A 20,848-nucleotide genomic window follows, 5' to 3' on the forward strand; every position below is an offset into this window, starting at 1 on the left:
AAGAGGAAGTAAAAAAGCCCCAAGTCATTCCAAATTCTTGACTTACAATACAAAGCTCAAAATTCTACCAAGTCTGCCCTCAGATTTCAGTACTCTTACATTGACTGGAATCAACAAACAAAATTAGTCATGCAAATGAACTACAAACGTAAGAAGTAGTTTTTCAATCCTGCCTTTTTTTTTTTTTTTAATGGAAAACAGAACTGGAGAATGCGTCTGCAGCAGGAAGATTAGGGATACAAGTAAAACTAGCTTGGTAAGATTTTCCAATTTCTTGTATTTTTTGGTCCAAAGCAGCACATTTTACGGATCATTCTGGCAGTGTCAAAAACATAGACAAGAATGATATAAAAATTGTAGAGTTTAGTTGAAGACTTGAATTCCAGAAAAGATTAATTTTGAATGCCTTTATACTGAAAGGAGCTGAAGACAATGATGAGGAGAGGGAGTGTATTACCTGTCATTCTGCTCATAAATGTTGAGTCCAAGAGCATCTACACCTAGCCAGAGTTCAGAGCCCTTCTTGTTCTTAATGTTGAAGTAGTTCACACCATACATTTCCAGGTCCTGTGCAATTTTCAGGTACTCCAAGACAGCATCTTCTCTGCAGCATGCAAAAAGAAGATATTCCTTTTTGAGTCTATAAGCCATTAGAGCAAGAAGGTGCTGTCATCTTACATGGGCAGAGCAGCAACAAGTTAGCAAAGGTTCCAGGCATCACCCTAGTAGCTCATAACAAACTCACTCTGCAAACTCAGTGTTGTTTTCCTAAGAACAGCCAGCTGACATGGACTAGGAAGGGCAGAAGCATGTGAACCCAGTCACTCTGAGCAGAATAACCTGAAGAATGCTAACTGATCCTGAAGCAAGCCACGGACTTCTGTATGCATTCATACATTACACACTAGCACATATCACACTACTTTAAATACAGTAGTTTCACACTGCATCAGTTACCTAATCATTCCTCGATGTTCCTCATGCCACACCTGGATCCTCTCCTCCCACTGGTCCTTGTTAAGCTTGTGCTGCTCCAGAACTCTAGGAAGAGTACATGGGATGTTTGAGACCAGCCACTGCATTTATGCACACACAGTCACATCGCTCTTGAATAATGCTTCATTAAGTACCCCACTGACATCACAGTTCCCCCCCAAAAACATTCCAGGAAATACAGTTTTATTGTAAGGCTAGAGACACACTGGTCAGTATTCAGACTTCTGATAAATGGTAAGTTGTATTCAGTTGTGCTTCTTGTTGTAGCATTACATCTTTTCGTTTTGGAGCTTCTCTCACTACTTCTGATTAGAGCTTCTTCAGTAAGAAGATGTTTAAGATTAAAGCTCTTAATTAAACAAATACTAACCCAATCCTCAGAGAGGCACCAGGCTATATTTTATTCTGAACGTTCCAGTCAAGACATCCTGCCCCCCTCCCAAACAAATCCCAAACCCTTTAAGACAAAGAAGGTCTAAGACTACCCAGGTTCCCTCACCTCTGGGGGAGCAGTTTGTCACTAGCAAGGTAGCCAGACTTGTGCACCTCTTTGTTGAAGTCTCCATATTTTGACTGGACAGCATAAGAAGCCAGAAGGACAGCTGTTTCTGGAGGGCAATAAATGTCATCATTCAAAATTGCCTCCTTCACTTGGAGGAAGAAAAGGCGCTGCGTGATGTCCTGGATCAGCTCTTCTGCCACATCCTCTGGGTAGAACTTGGCACGGAATTTGAAGAGCAGGGGGCTTTCTTTGCGTACATCCTGTGCTGTTACCTGGAACAGAGTTACCAGATTTTATAGCCTACATACCAAGCGAGGGGGAGCAGGTTTACAAACAGGAAATCAAGCTTGCATTAGGAGAAAAATTCTCCTTTCCAATGCAGAAGTGAGTGTGCAGAAAAGCAAGGATTTTCACTTCCTTACTGCTAAATACCTCATCACCTCTCCCCACAGGACTTATGACAAGCCACTAGTTACAGTAAGTGCTAGGTAAGTTACTTTCCAGGTTTCTCTCCAACCAAGATGCTCATGTGAGCACCACATTAGCATGTAACCGGGAAGGGTAACAGATGTGCTGGATAACAAACAGGTCTAGATGCAGGAGGACCAGATCAGACACCGTGACTCCTTGTACCTTGGGGAGGGGCGTGGGGACCGAAGGAAGGCAACACCAACTCACTAATCTTGCATTACTTTAGGTGCGTGGAGAGGCAAGAACAAATCCCTGACAGAAGTACAGAGACTGAATTTGTCCCTGCCATCCCAGAGAAAGGAACGCAGGATAAGTGAAAGCTTGGAGCAAACATACCTTTTTGTTCAATTTCAGCCATGTTGAGAAGCCCTTGGTGTCCTGATACTGAAGTCCAAAAAACCAGACCTCTCTTAGACCAATTGTCTTGACGACCTGGAAGAAAGATGATTAGCAAGAGTGTCAGCCAGATGGGCTGATCTCACTGGCGGCAGAGAACGTGCCAGCGGTAAGTTCAGACGAACACGAAGACGACCAGTGCCCTAGCCTTCTGCCTCCCCTGCTATGGCGCACATACGTAGATCAAAGCGCATCTGAGGGGTCTTAAGTGGGAGAGGTATTGTATTCTTCCCTCTCCCTCATCTCTTTAAGGCTTGTTGCAATTTATAAAAAATAGTTGGGACACTATTTTCTTCAGCTACTTATAAGCTGACATGTATAGCCCAAATACGATGCAACAGGTCCGACAGGTGTAATAGCTGCCAGGAATCAACAACGCAGCTCCGTTTTCAGGTACGCCCCTCACTTATGCAAATGTACTACTCCTGGGCAAGCCACGAATCACCCTGCTAGCTCGTGTCCTACGAGGCTATGCTATTTTAAGATTTGTATTCTACTCCACCGAGAGCTGTGGACAGGCCTTTCATGCAGCTCTTTAATGAGTGGCACCATTAAGAGGTACTACAGTGGGTAAATCGATATGCTGTCCCTTGTACCAGGACAAAGAGCCACCACAGAAATTAACTACGCCACCATGTAAGCTCTCTCCTTAGTCATTTCCCTAGCACACCACGGGTGCCGTGTAAATAAGAGTTAAGAAGGCTTTACAGACATACTGTAACAAGAGACAAGAGCCTCACGGGGGGGCAAGACTACTGCAGTATAATGCTACTGCCGGCAAAAAGGAGGGGGGGCAAGTTTCTTGGTAAAGCCTGTTCACTAGCGCAGGGCCACAGCTTTGTGCCCTGGCAAGCCTGGGACATGCCAGAGGCTGCAGCAAGTCCAGAAACTGAAGTTCCCCCACATCTCTCCTGAACCCCCAGGAGCTGTTCGCTTACTGCCAAACAAGACACTTACCCGTCACCTCCATTACTAGACAAGGAAGGGGGAGGGAGAAGACACTTGCCTTTAGGTCAAGTACAACACTAAGCTGCTTTTACACACCACCCACCCCTCGGGCGTGCTCACAGCTGCCCTCCTTCAGAGGGCCTCAGTAACTGGACAGGAGGGGATAAGCCTTGCCCTGGGAAAACCAGCTGCCTGATCATGGTGTCCCCTCTGCCAGGTAAGCCGAGGTAACTTTGTACTGCCTTGTCTCGTGTTTTATGATTTCTCCCTCAATGCCTACTTCCTTTTAAGTTACTTCCCTGTTGAATCCTAAGGAGGCACTCTGTTCCCTTCTGATGCGGTCTCTAGCTTTGGCAAGGCACAACACCAAGGACATAGGTTCCCTGCACACACATTACGAGTTAGATTCTTCAGGGCTCGGATCAGACACTTCTTCTGGCCTTACAAAAGCAGCATTAGGGCCCTAGTTCCTTTCAGGCCCAAAAACCAAAGGGAGCTTTCAGCAGAGGCATGCTATTAGTAGCACACACAGAGACAAAACCCACCCAAGGTCGTGTAGTGTATATACATCATCCCACTGGAGTCCATTAAATTATTCAGCCTGTCCTTGCTTGAATATGAACTGAAGAGCTGGCCTGAAGCCCCTGTAAACACGGGGGAATGCGGGGCAGATAAACCTTCACTTGTGCACATCACGTAGGAGGATGCACACAGCTACAGGCAGTTTCGGAGAAGAATCAGAGTTTGCTGCATGCGTTGAAAGCTCGTGGTACAGAGAGAGGCAGAAAGGCTGTCCTGCAGCCTAAGGGAAGCCCTGTTCTCGGCAGCGTTGACATGTGAATGGGATGGAAGCTCCCCCCTCTGCTGCATGTGTCTGCTTGCCTCGCTTCCATTCGTCAGCAGCTTTCGCCTGGGAATTCAACGCGCTGGACTGCCAGCAAGGAACTGAAAGGCTTCACACTGAGGCCCTGCACAAAAGGACATTTATTTCACAGCAGAAGTCTGCACAGAAATAGCAGTGACAACAAGGGACTGGACAGAGGAGAGAGGGAGACAGCACAGCACACAACATCGCACCCCCAAGCTGCTATGAATCAAGGGGGAGTGGGAAGGGGGAAAAGACAGTCCTCCTCCCGCCTTCCCACCTCAGCTTCAGCAGGTTCCTTTAGTTCCATTTAGCAAGGGAAAAAGCATGAAGAAGAAACAGCTTTCTACAGCTGCAAGGAGTCTGGCTGGCAGTTAGCAGCTCAGTTATGTTTGGGGTGTACAGCACCCAGAGCCCTGACGAACTGTTGAGATGTTCCAAAAAGCAAAGTTACTGGCAGTGGCTGAGGACGGAGAAGGGCTAGCACACAAGACAGGAGAACAGAGTACTGTTTAACACAGAACACTATACTTAAGTGCCTAAAGTTTACACTCTCGGCTGGAGAGGGACATCTTTTCTTTGTGCCAGGGAGAACATTAAGTCAGTCCCATCTTTAGCCTGCAGTACAAGGCTTAGTCTACAGCTGGCAACAGATCACAGGCAGCCTTAAAATCCAGCTGTCCCACAGTACCTTGACCAGCTACAACAAAGCTCCTCATCAAGTACCATTAGCTTAAAATTCCACTTGGTAAGCAATACTGCCTCAGGGGAAAATGTGCGTTTCTGGGTGACTCTCACTTCACCTTCTGCAGACAGTGTAAGCACACAGTAGTACGATTTTTTTAATTTATGTTCAGAGAAGAAACACAAGGTCTTCTGGGTAACTTTTTCTCTCACTTCTCCTTACTCCACATTTTCCAGGTCTGCATGACGACTCCTGTCCTCCCCCTTCTCGCTCCAAACGATGTTCTTGCCATTGAGTGCTGCCCCACAGCAGAAGGAGAGCCATAAGCAGCCTCTTAAACATAGATGAAGATGATGATTGAAGATTGCCCGCATTCTCAGCCCAGGATATATACCGCCACACTGGCAAACAAGTGCAGAACCTACATGAAAGCACCGTCTACACGTGGGCAAGACCAAAGCGGGCAAGCAGAGGAGAACACGTTCCATTCGGACCAAGTATCCTGCACCAAAGGCCAAAGCATCCCAAAGGCCAAAGCATCCCAGGCTATTCTGCAGCACATATCTGCCTTGAACCTCACCTGCTGTCCCAGTTAAAGATGAAGTGGGCCTCTCTCCTGCTCTCTGACAGGCATGTCAAGTACTTTTGAGAGAAAACTGCTAGCAAACCTTATTGCTGGAGGAGCTCTGACCTGCAGTTTCATATGCCGTAGTCAAAAGTGACTTAGAACACAGTCTTCAGGTACCCTAACTTAACACCCAAGACGGGCTCCATCTACAGCCATAAACATTCAACTGTTCCCTTTCCATTTGGCTGATGGATATATTTCTTTCCCTTTCAAAGTGCTAAAATGCCAAAGTGCTAAATGATAGGATCATCTTTGAGTTTTTAAGCTTATTACAGTTTGCCATTGACCTCCTTAGCAACAAACAGTCCATTTTTGGTTGGACTACTGCTTTTATAAAAGCCAATAAGTTTCCACACATTCCTGTGGAATTTGAGACACATTTCCATACCACTCAGCCGCCAGCCTTCGTTACACAAACAAGAGTTCTGGGGTTTGCTGGAGGAACCCGTCACTGTCCCGAGACTTGCTGCTTTCTACCATGAAACTGCCATAGTAAGTTTCTGGTTCAGTGCTTTCATCTACTGGATCAAGTGCTCCAGACCAGTCTCCTATGTATTTAAACACTACTAGGTAGGACCTTACCAAGGCTAAAGGCTTCTCTACAGCCTCCCTCCTCACAAAGCTTAGTTTACAACCCATGAGAGACCAGCCACTTCCACTCCAAAACACAGCTCAACTCAGCTGGAGTTACTCAAAAGTTGAGAGGGATTGGGTCAGCCTGTGTTGTAAGCTTTAGCAACTCTGAAAGGAGAGAGGGGCAAACTGGTACTCTACAAAACCATTAAACTCACTGCAGCAGATAAACAAGCCAGGGCAGGGCACACAAACTCAGAATCTTAGGAACTCTGGCTCTTGATGAAATCTGTAGGATCCTTAAGAATTAAAAACAAAAAATAAAGTACCCCCACACTCCACTACATATTAGGCTCAATGCTGAACATAAAACATAGCATCAGTGACTAGGTTTAGAGTGAGCAGAGATGCTTATTGTTACAATTTTAACCCATACCTGAGTGCACTTTTCTATTACAAGCTTAGTTTTGACCCCAAAAGCTCACAAAACTGAGGAAAAGCCTCCTAGGAAAGTTAACCACATGCTTTCAAAGTCTGAAGTTAGAGATAAAGTTTTTCCAATGTCACATTTCTCCTTAACCTGTGACTTGGCTTCACGGCTCTTAATTGGACAGAGATCACCTTTAATGAGATTGGGTGCTTATGGTTACTCTGAAGGCTTATTCTGGAGTGGCATGCTGAAGCCACCATCTCCCGGACTTCACCATGTCCAAAAGCTAGCGCTGGAAGGACTGAAGCTTACGTGGCCAGCTACAGGCTCAGAGAGCACTAAGCACATCACTGAGAAGCAAATCTGTTCTGAAGCTGGAGAAATAGAGTTCATTTTAGGCTGGGGAAGGAAGTACTGACTGAACACTTTAGTAACCACAACTCATTGTTAAAAAGATCCTGATGCAGAGATCCCCACCCATCGACTGCATTCACCACCCAACAGACCTAGTACAGCAGACAGCTACGGCTCCTCTACCAGAGGCTAGAGGGAATAAGGGGCTCTGAAGGGGAAAGAAAGAACAAGGTGCCAGCAGGATCCAAGGGCAGCAGTGATCAGAAACAAGGCATTTGAGAAGCTGCCTCATACAGCATGGGGGACATGGAAGAAGGGAGGATGTTTTCATACCGCACAAGTCAAAGTGGTTGAGGACTTTGTGACCGGTCTGTATGCAGGCTGCCTGAGGAGCCTGCAAGACGCAGTGTCCACTAAACCAGGGCATTTCCATCAAAGCTTCCCAGCCAGCCAGCTGCGGAGCACCTAGGCAAGAGAGTTAGTTACCTCTCTCCCGGTCCAAGGTACAGGCTAGCTCCCCTCACCCCCGCAACAGCCCAAAGTCTCACTGATTCAAGCTAGAATCAGTTTACCCAAAAAAAGGAAGTCTGAGAGGAAAAAAGACTGGAGGGACACAACTTCAAAGCTATCCACTGCAGTAAGTAGCTAAGCAGTTTTACCAGAGAAACGATTAATCTTTCATTAGGAGATACACAAAGCAAAGCAATGCTTTGTTTTACACGCTAGTCTCCAGTCTAACTGCACTTCAGTCTGGTACAGAAAAGGGTCAAAGAAGGAAACCAAGCAGCTATCACTGTTGCAGTGCCTGTGCCCTGCAAAGCAGTATGTTGAGGTACCAGTGAAGTAATCAGGACTGCGGGATAAGCAGCACCCCTGACAGGCACAGCCCATCCTCAAGCTCTTCTTTTAATCCATCCCTAGCAGCTGAGGAGCGGGAGCAGAGGTACTGGTTTTGCTAGTGAGTCGGTAAGCGGCGAGTTCAGCGGCTGATGCTAAGAGGTACATAAGCAAAGCTGCAGAAGACAGACAGTACAATCCTCCTGCCTCAATTAATACAGGTTTTGTCCATGCACACAAGCTTAAGCTATTTAAGCTAAAGCCGTACAGTTGCAAGCCTGGGGGATGGGGTGTTACAGGATGATCTCTAGTATAAATCATGATGTTACTGCACCGTATATCAGCTCAATGATATTTCTACAGCCAGCTACTTTGGGGCAAAAGATGATTTCCAACAAAGCAGTGAAGCATCTGCATTGTTCTATCACTACAAAAATTCACTTTGGAATTTAACCAAGCAGGAAAGAGGGAGACAGGAACATTTCTCCCTCAAGCCCATTCACCTATTATTACTGCGGAACTTCAGACTCAAACTGTTCCTCCTCATGAAGCTATTACCTAGATACAAGCTTTCCAAGTCTTCTGAATCCTATTCAGAGTAAGTCAGAATTGTGTGGCATAATGAGTATATTTATTAAACTTTATACACAACAGGTGGAAACAAATATTGCCTGAATGTTACTTAACAAAGCCAGCAGCATGCACTGAGGTAGCTGTGCAGCTAGAAATCTTGGTAATGCTTGGCAGCTTCCCTTTTGCTTAACTCAGAACTGACAGCTCAAAGTGAAAGGGCACTCCAGGCCAAAAGCATGCACATTATCTTATTTTTTTTCTGTGAAAGAGTCAAAAGTCAAGTTTCACATCAGAAGGTCAATGTGCTGCAACAGCAAAACCATAAGTTTGCTTTGTAGAGGAACTCTCTCTTCCCTCAAAAAAGCATTGATGAAAGCAGCTTTTTCACAACCAGCATCACGCAGAAAACACCAGATTAGCAATTCCAGGAGCACAACATAGTTTAAGGGAGCTAGAAAACGAACAGCCAAGACCACCTCAGGATAGCGACTGAGAGCGTGCCAACAGATGATCAGTCAGGCAGCGGTCACTGCTTAGTCCCCATCAGCAAGGGGAACAGCTCCGGACTATCCCTTTACCAGAACTAATCCACACAAACAGCTCAGCCATTGGAAACACACTGGATGTATGCCAGCTGACAACATATTCAGAGCCCCATCCCCATACTAAAGGGAGCAAGTCTGGCATTTACGGTCCGCTCACTAGAGGCTGCCATGTTTTGGTTTGGTATTCAGTTAGTTCTTTACGCAAAGATCAACAGTCTGTTTGAGCATCCATATACAACAAGTCTTTGCTTTCCTTTATGTGCAAGTCTGACTATAAAGTCTCTTCTGCAATAGAAAAGAGCCTTGAATTTTCCATTAAAAACAAATGGACAGACAACAGTCTGTTGTGTATCTGCATTCAGAGACCAAGATGAAACGTTTCCCATTGTGGCAGGAGCTGAATAGCTACCTCCTTTGCAATTAGTTTCCTTAATTGCAAAGGGCCAATGATTAGATCGCAGGGCAGCAACAGAAACTGGGATTAGGCTCCTCAACCACTCACATAGCAGTAGCCTCCAAAACTCCTTATTCATGCTAGAGGTGGAAGACTTTTGACATCCCACACCTGCCAACTCCCTACCTTACTGCTCTCAACGTTCTCAAGCCCTGGCAGAGGGTCAGTCCTCCGACCACCATCACTGTGGTGCTCCCACACTAACACCACCTAGCACATCTGCCACTGGTGAGACTGTAGGACATTCATCTCCATATCAGCCCTATCAGGAACCAACATCACCACCTCCACAAGGAAATCTCGTGTGCTAGGTGGTAGAAAACAGTTTAATTCTTATTCCAGTGAGTGTGATATACGGACAGTATAAAGAGATGGTGTCCAGACACCATATTTTAGAAATAGCAATTGTTTAACAGCTAGCTTCAGACACTTTTTCCCCCCACTGTATTTCCTCTTCCAACTCCACCTACAATCCAATTTAGCTGAGGTAAACACTGCCTCATTTACATTAGCAACTTAGAAACTTTGTTCTGCAACAGCAGTTGTTTTTTCCCTTTGCAAAGTGTTTACTATGGAAAAAACAAAACAAAACTTCTGTTTAGACAGGTGCTGTGTAAAACACACTGCAGGGAGGAGAAGGTGCAGCTGTCTGAGAACATGACACAAAGGAGTGAAATCAATTAGTAAGACATGAAGAGTTCCCATACTGGAAACATGATCAGATGCTCCTCAAACAGAGACAAGTTGCTGAAGCCCAAGTCTGCCACCACAATGTCAGTTTGCAGCAAAAGCTGCAGATGGTCTAGAGCTGACTGAAAAAATTATGTGCAGATTAAAAATACTACTGACTTCAGTAGTATCACTTCTTAGCACCTGGTCCTTTGCTTGGATAATGTCAGAAACCAGACACTGAAAAATAATCATGGGAAGCATCCACGTGAAGAACACCCCCTCCAAAAAAACAGTTCACCTTTTGATGAACTTGGGGGTATGTCACCTCAGCTTCATTGGCATACGCTCCCATGAACAAACTGTGGTGGAGTGCCATCTTGCACGCATGGATTCTGGCCAGAATCCAGCTCTCACTTCCATCAATCAAAAAAAACCTGTCAGACTGGAGACCACACAGGGCTAAAATATGTAGGAGCTACTACGTAGTAACACACAAATAGCTGAGAACTACACTGCAACTCAGAACTTTCCGGAAAGCCTTTCTGCTTTTCCCATTATGAAAGGATGCTCTTTTAGTAAAGCCTAGGATCTCACTCTATGCCTTCCATTTCAGGGCTGGGCTGCAAAGAGCAATATAATATCTAGTGTTGAATCAGCCAGCTGAGTACGAGAGAAAGTAGTAGTTTGTGGTCAAACATCTAAAAAAAATTTTAAATTAGGTTTGCTGGCCCCAAATGAAATAGCTGACTTCTATGGGTGGGTCAGCCCTTAAGTTTCTCTCTTCATTAAGATAGGTACTGTGTAGAGCTGGCCCCAGAACGCTTAGCACTACCGAACCACACCCATATCTGACATACCTGGCCTGGCAGTTCCTCCACCTTGTCATTAATCCAAGAGTCATTTTACTTTTCTTTAAGCTATGAACTTACTGTTCAGATTTTCCTCCAAGTAGCAAATCCACGGCCTTCAGGATTATAGCAGAGAAACATAGTGGAGCCTGTCCAAAGTTGCAACTGCTGCAATTGATAATGTCTGCCTTCAGCTGCTCCAACTTTGGGCTGCACATGCCTCCCTGCTTCTATTTGGACCAAAGCAGGAGGAAATTTGCCCGGCCAGTGAACGCAGAGGAAGGCTGAGGCACCCAGATGAAGACAGCCCAATACAGTACAGTATACAACTTCTCTTGCGATTTCCCTCAGGGCCTGATGGGAGCACAGAGTATCACTTCACCTGCACTTAAGGGTTGCAGCAACGTTCAAAAGCTGGCGAAGCCTCTCCTGTTTTAGAGACCAACTACTCTTTGAAATCAAATACACAATGCTTGCAAGTAAGCCAACCAAAGACAGCTTACTAGCTCCCTCATAAGACTTTTCTTACCTTATGAATTATGACTGCAGACATCTACTGCTTTCCAATTATTATTATTATTATGAGCTATAGCACCAATTCAGTTCATTAGAGGTAAGAATAGCTCCTAACACATTCTTGGAGATAAAAAATGCACTAGTTTTGAAAAAAACGTAGAATTTCTTACTATGCTGAGTTCTCTTGAAGTTATTATACACACTGTCATTTAATCTTCGAAGTCCTTTAGAAATTGTTTGCTGTTGCCTTAATAGAATCACAACATCTGTATCAACTTTAGATCTTCTGCACCTCCATCACATACCTGATCAAAGAGTTGCTTCCCTGTAGTGTTGGGCTGGATGGCAAACTCCAGCTCAGCATCCATGGTGGTAACACGCACACTGATCTGGAAGACAGAAAATGCGTCATTACAACACATGCTCTAAAGTGACACTACCCAATAATGAAAATCGAAATTTGCCTACAGCCAGAGATCAGCTCCCAAGCCTCCACAAACTTCACTGTGAGCAGTTCCAAAGTCATCTACCCCGCCAGCATGGTGTTCCCAGTTTCCCTATAGAATATAACTTTCCTGTTTTGCAGTGTAAGAGTTTATCCTCTCTGTTCCTACTAATATTCCCATCCATATACTGACACATGTAATAGCTATTTACAGCTTATGAAGTTGAATTTCTAGCATAGAACATTCCAGTGTCCTTCACAAAAGCAGGGATGTTGCAAACCTCAGTACACACAACCAGACATCCAACCCTTCCATTTGAAGGATGAATGTCAAGGAAGTCTTAGGCTTAGACCTAAGAAGTAGGATCATGAATGGTCTTCCAGAAGAAACATTATATGACACCCTGTCTTGACAGGAAAGTCTCACCACCACGTTTTCACATGTGAAATGAAAGTGGCAAGGGACTGCAGCAAGGGACTTTGCAGTTTCATCCCACAGAAGCAGGAAGACATCTGTACCTCTTTCGCCAATAGTTCTCATTAAGCAAGTTTAACAGCAGAGGCATTTCACCTCAAAGATTACTGGAAAACATAGCCAATTCCATTCACAACTCCTGATCATCACTGGAAAGCATCATGTAGACTCTTAGGGGTAGACAGGAATACGTCTGCCTGAATGCAGATGCCTTAACTTTTGACCAGGCGAAGTAAGGCCTGCAAGTACACCAAGCTGTCTGAGAATTCACTTCTATTTGCATACTTATCAACTGAAAAAGGTAAAGATATTTCACAATTTATGAACACAAGCTGCAGATATTTTAGATCAAACTGTTTTAATGCTTTTCCATCAAATCAAATGTTGAAGTTGTACAGACGACATATTCAGAGTGCACCAAACCCCAGCACACAGGCCTTGCATTCATAGTTCTCCATCTTGCCAACAGCCATTTACCCCATATCAACAAATCCTAATTTATTTGCTCTTCAGTGCAATCAATCCTCTTAGCACTTTCCACCAGACTCCCAGGGGTGAGGGGTGGGGGGGAATTATGCTGTGAACAGTTTTAGTAAGAATAACGCAAACTCACATTTAAACTATAAGCTAACCACATGACGCTAAAGACCAAAAAAAAGCTAGAGTAAGCAGAGAAATATTCAAGGAACCACCCAGTACCAATATGATCACAGCCAGTCCCGATCCCTGTATTTTTACTGAGTATACGGACAGATTTCACACCTTGTTTACTAAGAAAGCAGCAGCAGACTGCAAGAGAGCTACAACCATTTTTTTTCCATAAGCAAAAAGCATTCTGCTAGTTAAATCTAAGTCAAGTGCCGAAAAGAGACCACTCCATCCAAATACATTTTGAAGTTTCCCAAAAAGCCTACTTGATCCTAGGCACACCGCTATTTTCTACTTGATATCCTCTCGTGATGAACCTAAAGGTTTTCTTGTATTAAGTTTAGCTAAGAATTTAAGCACATTCTGTAAGAGGTTAAAGGTAGGCTTAGCACAGCAAAGCCGAAGTCAAAAAGAGTTGCAGTTCTGATTGTTGCATGTATAAGGAATGCTATTTAGACGTTATTGGAGCAAAGATATCATGAACAAGCAGACCAGGAGTAAGTCGGTTTTGAAACCCTCTGAACCTTCAGGCACAGTGAAGTCAAACTGAGGAAAAACCATCCCATAGCAGTAGCAAGGAAAGAGCAAATGACCTAAACTCATAAGCAATCAAACTTTGTTTAAAATTAGCAGCTTTCAATAGCATGCAGTTGTGTTAAGTTCTCTTGCTATACCTCCCCAAAATTATTCTCCTCAGACCCTGGATGTTGACATTTGGCTGATTTCACAGCGCTTTGGTGAACCAGGAATCCAGTCACTCGCTAGAAGGGCTGAACGCTCCCCAAAACAGCTTTGCTACTTGTACCTGGAAGCAGTCTCTTCTACCAGAAGGAGTGCCAGCTTGTAAGCCTGACGTGCCCAGCACACCTACCAGCGAGAGCAAAGGTGTCCATAAGCCACGTCTAAGTATAAGAGGGGATACATTAAACGAGCCATTAAGCAACAGGTTGATTTTTGTTTGTTTTAAAGTCTTTCCTGTTCACCTAAAACACTAATGTACCAGCTACCACGAAAGAAAAATAGTCTTTTTGCTCCACTGTTTATGGATAAAACACAGTAGCTACTCTTATCTGATATCATCTGTAAAGGTGATTGAACGCTGAAGTATCTGAGCACAGAGGAAGCACCAGAAAACAGAACCGAAACATTTGTGGCAGCTCTTCGCAACTTGTGCCCAAATAGCTTTTAAGCTCTTCAGAGCAAATCAGACCTTAAAATTTAAAATAAAGCTGCTTCAGTAAGTATCCTCATAATTCACGCAGAATACTTCTTTGTAAGACTCACGTCTTTGTTAGCACAGCAAAATAAGGTCCCGTGCCGGAACCAGCAAAATTCCTTCACTGTCACTCCCTTAAATGCACTTAAGCTATCTGACCAGTTATCATCCTTCGATTAGTACATTCAATAGGAAGAGATACACTTTTTCCCCCAGTAGAAGCCCCCCGTGCTCAAGATGCGCACCAACCCAAGGCGCAGCAGCAGCAGAGTCTTGAATGGGGTCTGCACTCGCACCTCCACAGCCTATGCTATTTTCGAAGCCAGCGTTGAGCTAAGACACCGCAGGAAACAGGCTTGTGCTGCCGAGAACCACACCCCGGTAACGCTGGCTTCCCTGGTCCGAGCAGGGTTTCGCACGTTCAATGGCATGCTGCTGTTAACCGTCAGCAGACCGAGCTGGGGAAAGCATGTCCCGGGCTGTACCGCTGACATTTTAACCACTAGCTTTGTAGTAACTTAATACTTGGCTGAGAAGTTCGTTTGCTGTAAAACTGAGTTTTGTTAAGCCTCATTGGTGTGGAAAAAACATACGAAGAATTTTTTCCCACATGCTACCAAGCCAGGGGTTTTTTGTGCCAGTTGTGAACTGGAAAAACAAAGTGAGGTTTCTGCCATTGCAGGTGGTGGGAGGCACTGCTCTCCACTCCCAGTTAGCAGATAAGAGGCCTGACAATACTTCAGAGCAAGCATTTTGTTTCATTTCAAGAGCCTGCATACTGGCACAGAAATACAAATTGGTTCTCCTAGCATGTAAAAAGGCTGAAAAACCAAGCACCAAGGGAGCTTGCTTCTGCAAGATACCCAGGAGCCACCTCACTACTGGCAACTCCGTTTCACTGACCTTCACGTGCTCTGCCTGCAGCTCAGCAAACTACAGAGATCCAGACTGCTGTAACCTCTACCTGACAAGTGCCAGACACTGCATGTGCACCCTCATCCTCCCCATTCATTTGAAGTCTTGCTTTTAAGTAAAACCACTTTACTGAGGCATTCACAGCTGCGTACTGCCCAACACAGATGTTGCACAAGGGTTACACAACAGAAGCGCTACACCAGAAGAAAGCCAGCATGATCCAGTCCCATCGTAATTTAGACTCCTCTTTGCCTCGTCCCTTAAGAATTACTGCGCCAAAGCACTTTTAAACCATTTATCTAGTTTACCATCAATGCTTATTCTAAGAAAAGCCTCAAGATTCATTAGCATTAAGTTTTTACACTTTGTATTTCTAAGCCATCTAATGAGGTCTTCCTAGGTTTGAGGGCTGGCATAACCATCAGCACGCCTTCCATTTGGGTTGCAAACAGAACAAAATGCTCCTCAATAAGATAACCAACTCGGACTTCTGAGCATACACAAATCTAGCTCTGTCAGTCCAGACAGGCAAGGTGCACACTGCCGAGATGTAAGGAGTAAGAGTAAATACAGTGAGAAAGAGACCTTGCCCACCAGCAATCAGATCACAAGGTCCACAGTGGCAATCCTTATCCCCAAGTATACTACACCCCTTTTCCAAAATTTGTTGTTAGTAAATTTTGTCTTAAACTTTTAACACTCAGGAGGTGTTTTTAGAGGACTTACTGGATTTCATTAAACAGATTTACCAAAAAAAACCCCACCAACCCTATCCTAATGCAGTGATTTATACTCAAATTCTATTTAAAGCAACTCATTGATTTTTTTCACCATAGCATTTATAATGCACTCACTGCTGCATCCAAGTGTCTGCAACCCTCTAAATTCTGCTTAGATCTTAAACTAGCAGAAGTTTTACCCCAGTAGGTGGCCTCTAAATAGCCTTCTTTTCCCTTTCCATCATCATTTAATATAGTATTTTGCGTACAAACACCTAGCAACATTATATGAAAAGCTTCCAGAAGAGGCTGTCCTGCACATTACAAGAAAATTAAAGTATTATATTTCAACAGGCAAATTTACACTCACCAAGCTAAAAAAATACTCAAGAAAGAAGCCCATATTTAACTGATTCATTTCATAACAGCTACAGGAAAGAGCTAGAAACCTAGCAACTCTTCCTCTTCTCTATTTGAGGAATTAGCATTGTTCTACCAGCCTAAGCACAGCTGAAGATTGCCACTACCAGAGCACATTAAAGAGCTTCCTGCTGCCAAGGACGGTGCTGTGGCGAGGGCGAGACCTCCCGCACAGGACCCCTCGCGTGGAAGGGACGCTCTTCAGCCCCCAGAGCAGCTGCAGCCAGAGAAAGCTCCTTTCGATAGGCAAAAGCTTTCACAAGCTACAGGACACCACGACCCTCCTTCCATGGTGCTTAGTGACTACAGGAGACCGACTTCACAGTCGGTGGTACCAGGCACTTATCTGCAACATCTTTTCAGAAATTTTAACATTGCCCGTATACCTCCAAGTCTCGCTTTCTGCCGCACTGAGATTCCCAATAAGTTTTACTAGCAGCAATGATTATCGGTTATCTTCCAGGTCTCTGAGTGAGTCCTACTAATAACCTGCTACAACTGCTTCCCAGGATGAAAATTTGTGGCTGCATAGAGCAGGACAAACAGGAAGGACTGATACCGTCACACTAAGTAACGGATGCATTACTCGTACTAATGTCCCAGCACGTTGAGCGGTGCAAGAGGTGGAACAGACAATTCTGTTTGTCGTAAGTTGAGACAGGAACAGAGTACTAGGAAATTCATGTCAGAATAATAGGTAGAGTCAGCACAAGAGAGTATCAACCTCTACAAAACCCTGTCCCTGAGCTAAAGCTTCTTTCCTCCCTGGATTTCCTGAACGCAAGGAAGCTGTTATACCCTGCCGATCTGTATGCTTCAAGCTTCAGATATTCATGCTTCCCAGGTTCAAGCCACCAAGCAGACTATTTCTGGAGAAAATAGCATAGGGAAAAATCATACTTTATCGCTCATTTGACTGTTACGGACCAGAGGTAAGTTCAGTTAAAAAGAAATTCCAGGCCATCCTTTATAGACTCTCTACACTACAGGGCACCAGTTCACCCAGCAGTTACTGCAGGTAAAGATGCTAGACTAACACCATGCATCAGTCCCAACAGCTCTGACCGGGGAAGCACATCAAATCCAGCTGGAGTTGCACAAACTCTGAACTCAAGATCTCATAAGGCAAGTTTTGGCTTTCAGCAAGATTAGCAACAGTATGGTAAGTATAACGAGAATTGTTCCCCTGTCCCTTAAAACGCATGAGTGTTTTCTGGAGGACAAACGCTCCCCAGGGCTATGCTTCACTTCCCACCACGTCGGCCAGCTAACACGGGCCCCGCTGCGAGGACAGGAGTCGCACGCTGACCCGCAGAGCGTACCAGGGCATCGTGCTTCGCACGGCCTCAGAAGAGCATCAGAGGTAATGCCCCCCCCCCGCAGCACCAGCAATACTCACAGACATCTGGCTCCTTCCCGAGTGCCAGCACTCTGCCGAAACAGCCCTGGGTCCTCTGTGCCAGGGTGAGGCTGGAATCGGGTCATGTGAAAGTGCTTGCAATTTCTGAAGGGATTACACTTAATTAAACCAAGCCCCCTTCCAGCAGTCTTAAAGGGCCTTTTCATCCCCCTAAGCTCATCAGGGAACAGAACAGCAGCAGGCACAGCCCCGGCACCAGCCCTGGCCCTGCTGCACTGCAGCCCCCAGGGAGAGCACTGATCCTCCCGATGGCTCCTCGGAGCTTCCCAGCTCTCTCCACCGCCGCTCTACTGGGGACACGGCACTCCTCACTCGACTGGAGCCACAGCGGGGCCGATAAGGCCAAGGAAGGCCAAGAATTCCACCCCACTATGACAATGTGAATAAATTCACCATGAGACAGTGGAAGAGGAAGCTTGCCCACCTCTGATGCACTCAGTACCAGTGAGCCAGAAGTATGACTTATGTGCTACAGAGTACGTGTTATAACACCACCCTTACAGGCACCGATTGTGTCTTGGCTTTGTTTTGGTACCTAACTACAGCCTGTAGCAGGAACTCACCCTTCGAAGAATCCCTAATGATTTCAGAGCAGGGCCTGAAGACAGCCAGCTGATGTTACAGAAAAACTGAGCTTCTTTGCACGTACATCTTTTAGTCACCTTATGCTAAGACGAAAAATGGACACAAGCAAAGATCATGATCTGAAAACGTTTTACCAGATAGAAGAAACCCCCATGATTGTTGTAAGAGAGGGGAAGAAGGAAGAGAGAGAAAAAAAATAAAATAAATAAAAAAAAAAAAATCGCACTTTCCCCACCCATCCCCTGTTCTCTGCACATTTGACAGCACAGCATCTAAGCTCATTTTGCAGAAGCAGTTGTCAGTTATTCAGTTGGGGCTATTTTTAATGTCACTTCCGACAAAGCCAGACAGCTAGGGAGCTGACTGTACCTTTCAGCAATACACTAGTTACAAACACATCCCAACTGCCCACACCTGCTGTGTGTTAAGACGTAACACAGGACAGCCAGCTACCGATTGCGGATCAAACTTCTGAAGGTAGTGAGGATCTTGCACCTTACTGCCCTTCTCATGCATTAAGTTACCTTATGCACCCAACCACCATTTAAAACTAGCTCAGTATTACTTAACATGAACAAGACACACACGGCTGTCATTAAAGCACAAAAAATGCCAGCTGTAACAGTCAGACTCTGCAAGAAATGGCAGGTTTACATGAACCTTACAGTAACATTTCATCCACTGTTATGCTGAATTCCACAGCTCAGTGTCATCTACTACGGGAAATTTCCATTTGTACCTATAATAAAACTAAATTAAAAGCCAGCTGCAGAGGGAGGACAGGCTTCTCTGTAAGCAGCCAGCGACAAAAGAAACAAGGGCCTGGATACTCCAATCTCAATTAATGGGCTCATCCACCGTTTGAATTCAGCTTGGCAGAGACATCAAGAACTGTAATCTGGAAGCACGTAAAGAAGCTCCACTTATTAGCTTCAGTAACAAGTATTTTTTCTGGCTTGTTCCCTTATCCCCACCGCCACCCCTCTTGCAGAAGGATGGAGGAGAGCGTACCTCTAGTGTGCTATGAAACACACATCACTGGGCTCTAGACCAAAAACGTAAGGAACCGGCAGCAACCTCCACATTCCACTGGAAAGTGGATATTGCTGCTGACTGACCTACAGATCACAAACGTGATCCGAGTCCTCAAGGAGAGTCCATAACCACTGGATTTACATGCAGAGCCCTGTAGCCACACATGCAATATACTGTTCTACCCCAAATATACCATGTATTAATAAGTTCACTTAAAAAAAAAAATCAACAAGCTTCCTTTGTTTAAAATCAAGTGGCAGATAGGGCTGAGCAGCACCTCATTAAGATCTCATACTTAGGTCAGCATTTGAACTAAAAATGATAAAAGAGCAAATCCCTTGAATTGCAGCACGATTATCGTATACGAACAAGTTGTCTGAATGATAAACTGAAGAAAAGCTGGGAGAAGGCACCACCAGCTGACATCCCAGAAGGACAGGCAGTTCTGTTGGCTCCGGTGCCCTCTGAAGCCGCGGAAGGTGCTGAGCTGTGCCCCGCTCCGCTGCGGTGCGGGCTGGTCTGCAGGCAGGGAAGGGGCAGCTGCTGCAGCGCAGCTTCGCTGCGCAGCCCTGCTCTGACACCAGCAAGCCCGGTCAGGGAAGCGATCAGGCTAAATCTAACTAGATTTGCGCTCACGTGGTCTTACTCCTTCCCTGTGAAGCAGCACTGCAGCAAGCCAGCAACCACTGCGGAGCCACACCTTGACGAAGTCACATCAGAGCTGTGTCCCCCCCTCCACCTCCACCGGTTGCTCTTAGTCCCCAGCAAGGCAAGCTGGCCTACGCGGGCAGCACGCTGCAGCTTTCACACAGCTTCAGGAGCCAAGCCGCTGAGGACAGCAAGAGGAAAATGGTGCCACAGGAAGCCAGCCACAGCAACAGCAGGCAGGACTGAGAAAGTTCACAGCTTTCAAAAGTCTGCTTGCAGAAACTGAACTGAGAGAGGGTGGAGGAGGGAGCGCCTGAGCTGCGGGAAGCCAGCCGTGCCCTGCGACACAGGCGTGCATCGCACACTTACCGCGCTTCGGCGGAGACACCGAGGGGCGCGGCCAGTGCAGAAAGCGCTCTGCCCGTAACTTGCAGCAAAACTCACCTTCGTAGCGCCGACTGACTAACACGGGGCGGGGGGGAAGCCGGTTACAGCACATTAAAAAGCTACGCTGCAGGTTACCCACTCTCCTAGCACTTGGTGACTAACATGGAAGTTTTTAGAAGTACCTCTGCCCCATGCGGAGCTTGGGGGAGCAGAGAATTTCTGCCTTACCTAACACAGGGGCTCAAAATACGCTGATTCTGTGTCCACTCCAACAGCGTTCTCTAAACAAGTTTTCTGACAGGGTTTATAGCAGGCACGGTATCCAGTGGTTGAAAGAACTAATCCCTATTCTTGAAAAGGGTAAGGAGAAGAGATTGACTGAGGTGGCTCTAAAAACCTGGTACAAAATGTAATGCTAAAGCAGTCAGTTTCAAAAAGGAAACCAAGTGATTCATCCTAATACAAACCCTGTCATACTGTCCTGTCAGAGCCCCAAATATGTATTGGTTAGGCCGTTAACACAAGAGACTATTTTGAGATTATTTCAGACTGCTCATCTCCCAGCAATAAGGAAAATAAAGTTCTTCCATACACCCAGTGGTAAACAGGAACATTCCCATGAAAAAAACAAATCGGTTTCCT

General features: G+C 45.4%; 1 protein-coding gene across 1 annotated transcript in view; it reads right to left on the reverse strand.

Moving 5' to 3' along the window:
• MSN (moesin) overlaps nucleotides 1-20,848 on the reverse strand; it is a 46,400-nt gene that overhangs the window by 8,295 nt on the left and 17,257 nt on the right. The window contains exons 2-6 of the mRNA XM_087749271.1: nucleotides 11,599-11,682; nucleotides 2,306-2,401; nucleotides 1,496-1,770; nucleotides 958-1,041; nucleotides 458-604 (exon numbers count right to left, since the gene is read on the reverse strand). Of these exons, the coding sequence (XP_087605397.1) occupies nucleotides 458-604; nucleotides 958-1,041; nucleotides 1,496-1,770; nucleotides 2,306-2,401; nucleotides 11,599-11,682 (686 nt within the window). The remainder of the gene's footprint in view (nucleotides 1-457; nucleotides 605-957; nucleotides 1,042-1,495; nucleotides 1,771-2,305; nucleotides 2,402-11,598; nucleotides 11,683-20,848) is intronic.

This window comes from Nipponia nippon, unplaced genomic scaffold (genome assembly GCF_047370975.1).
Source record: "Nipponia nippon isolate SJK-2023a ecotype South Korea unplaced genomic scaffold, ASM4737097v1 scaffold_12, whole genome shotgun sequence".
Classification (NCBI taxonomy): domain Eukaryota; kingdom Metazoa; phylum Chordata; class Aves; order Pelecaniformes; family Threskiornithidae; genus Nipponia; species Nipponia nippon.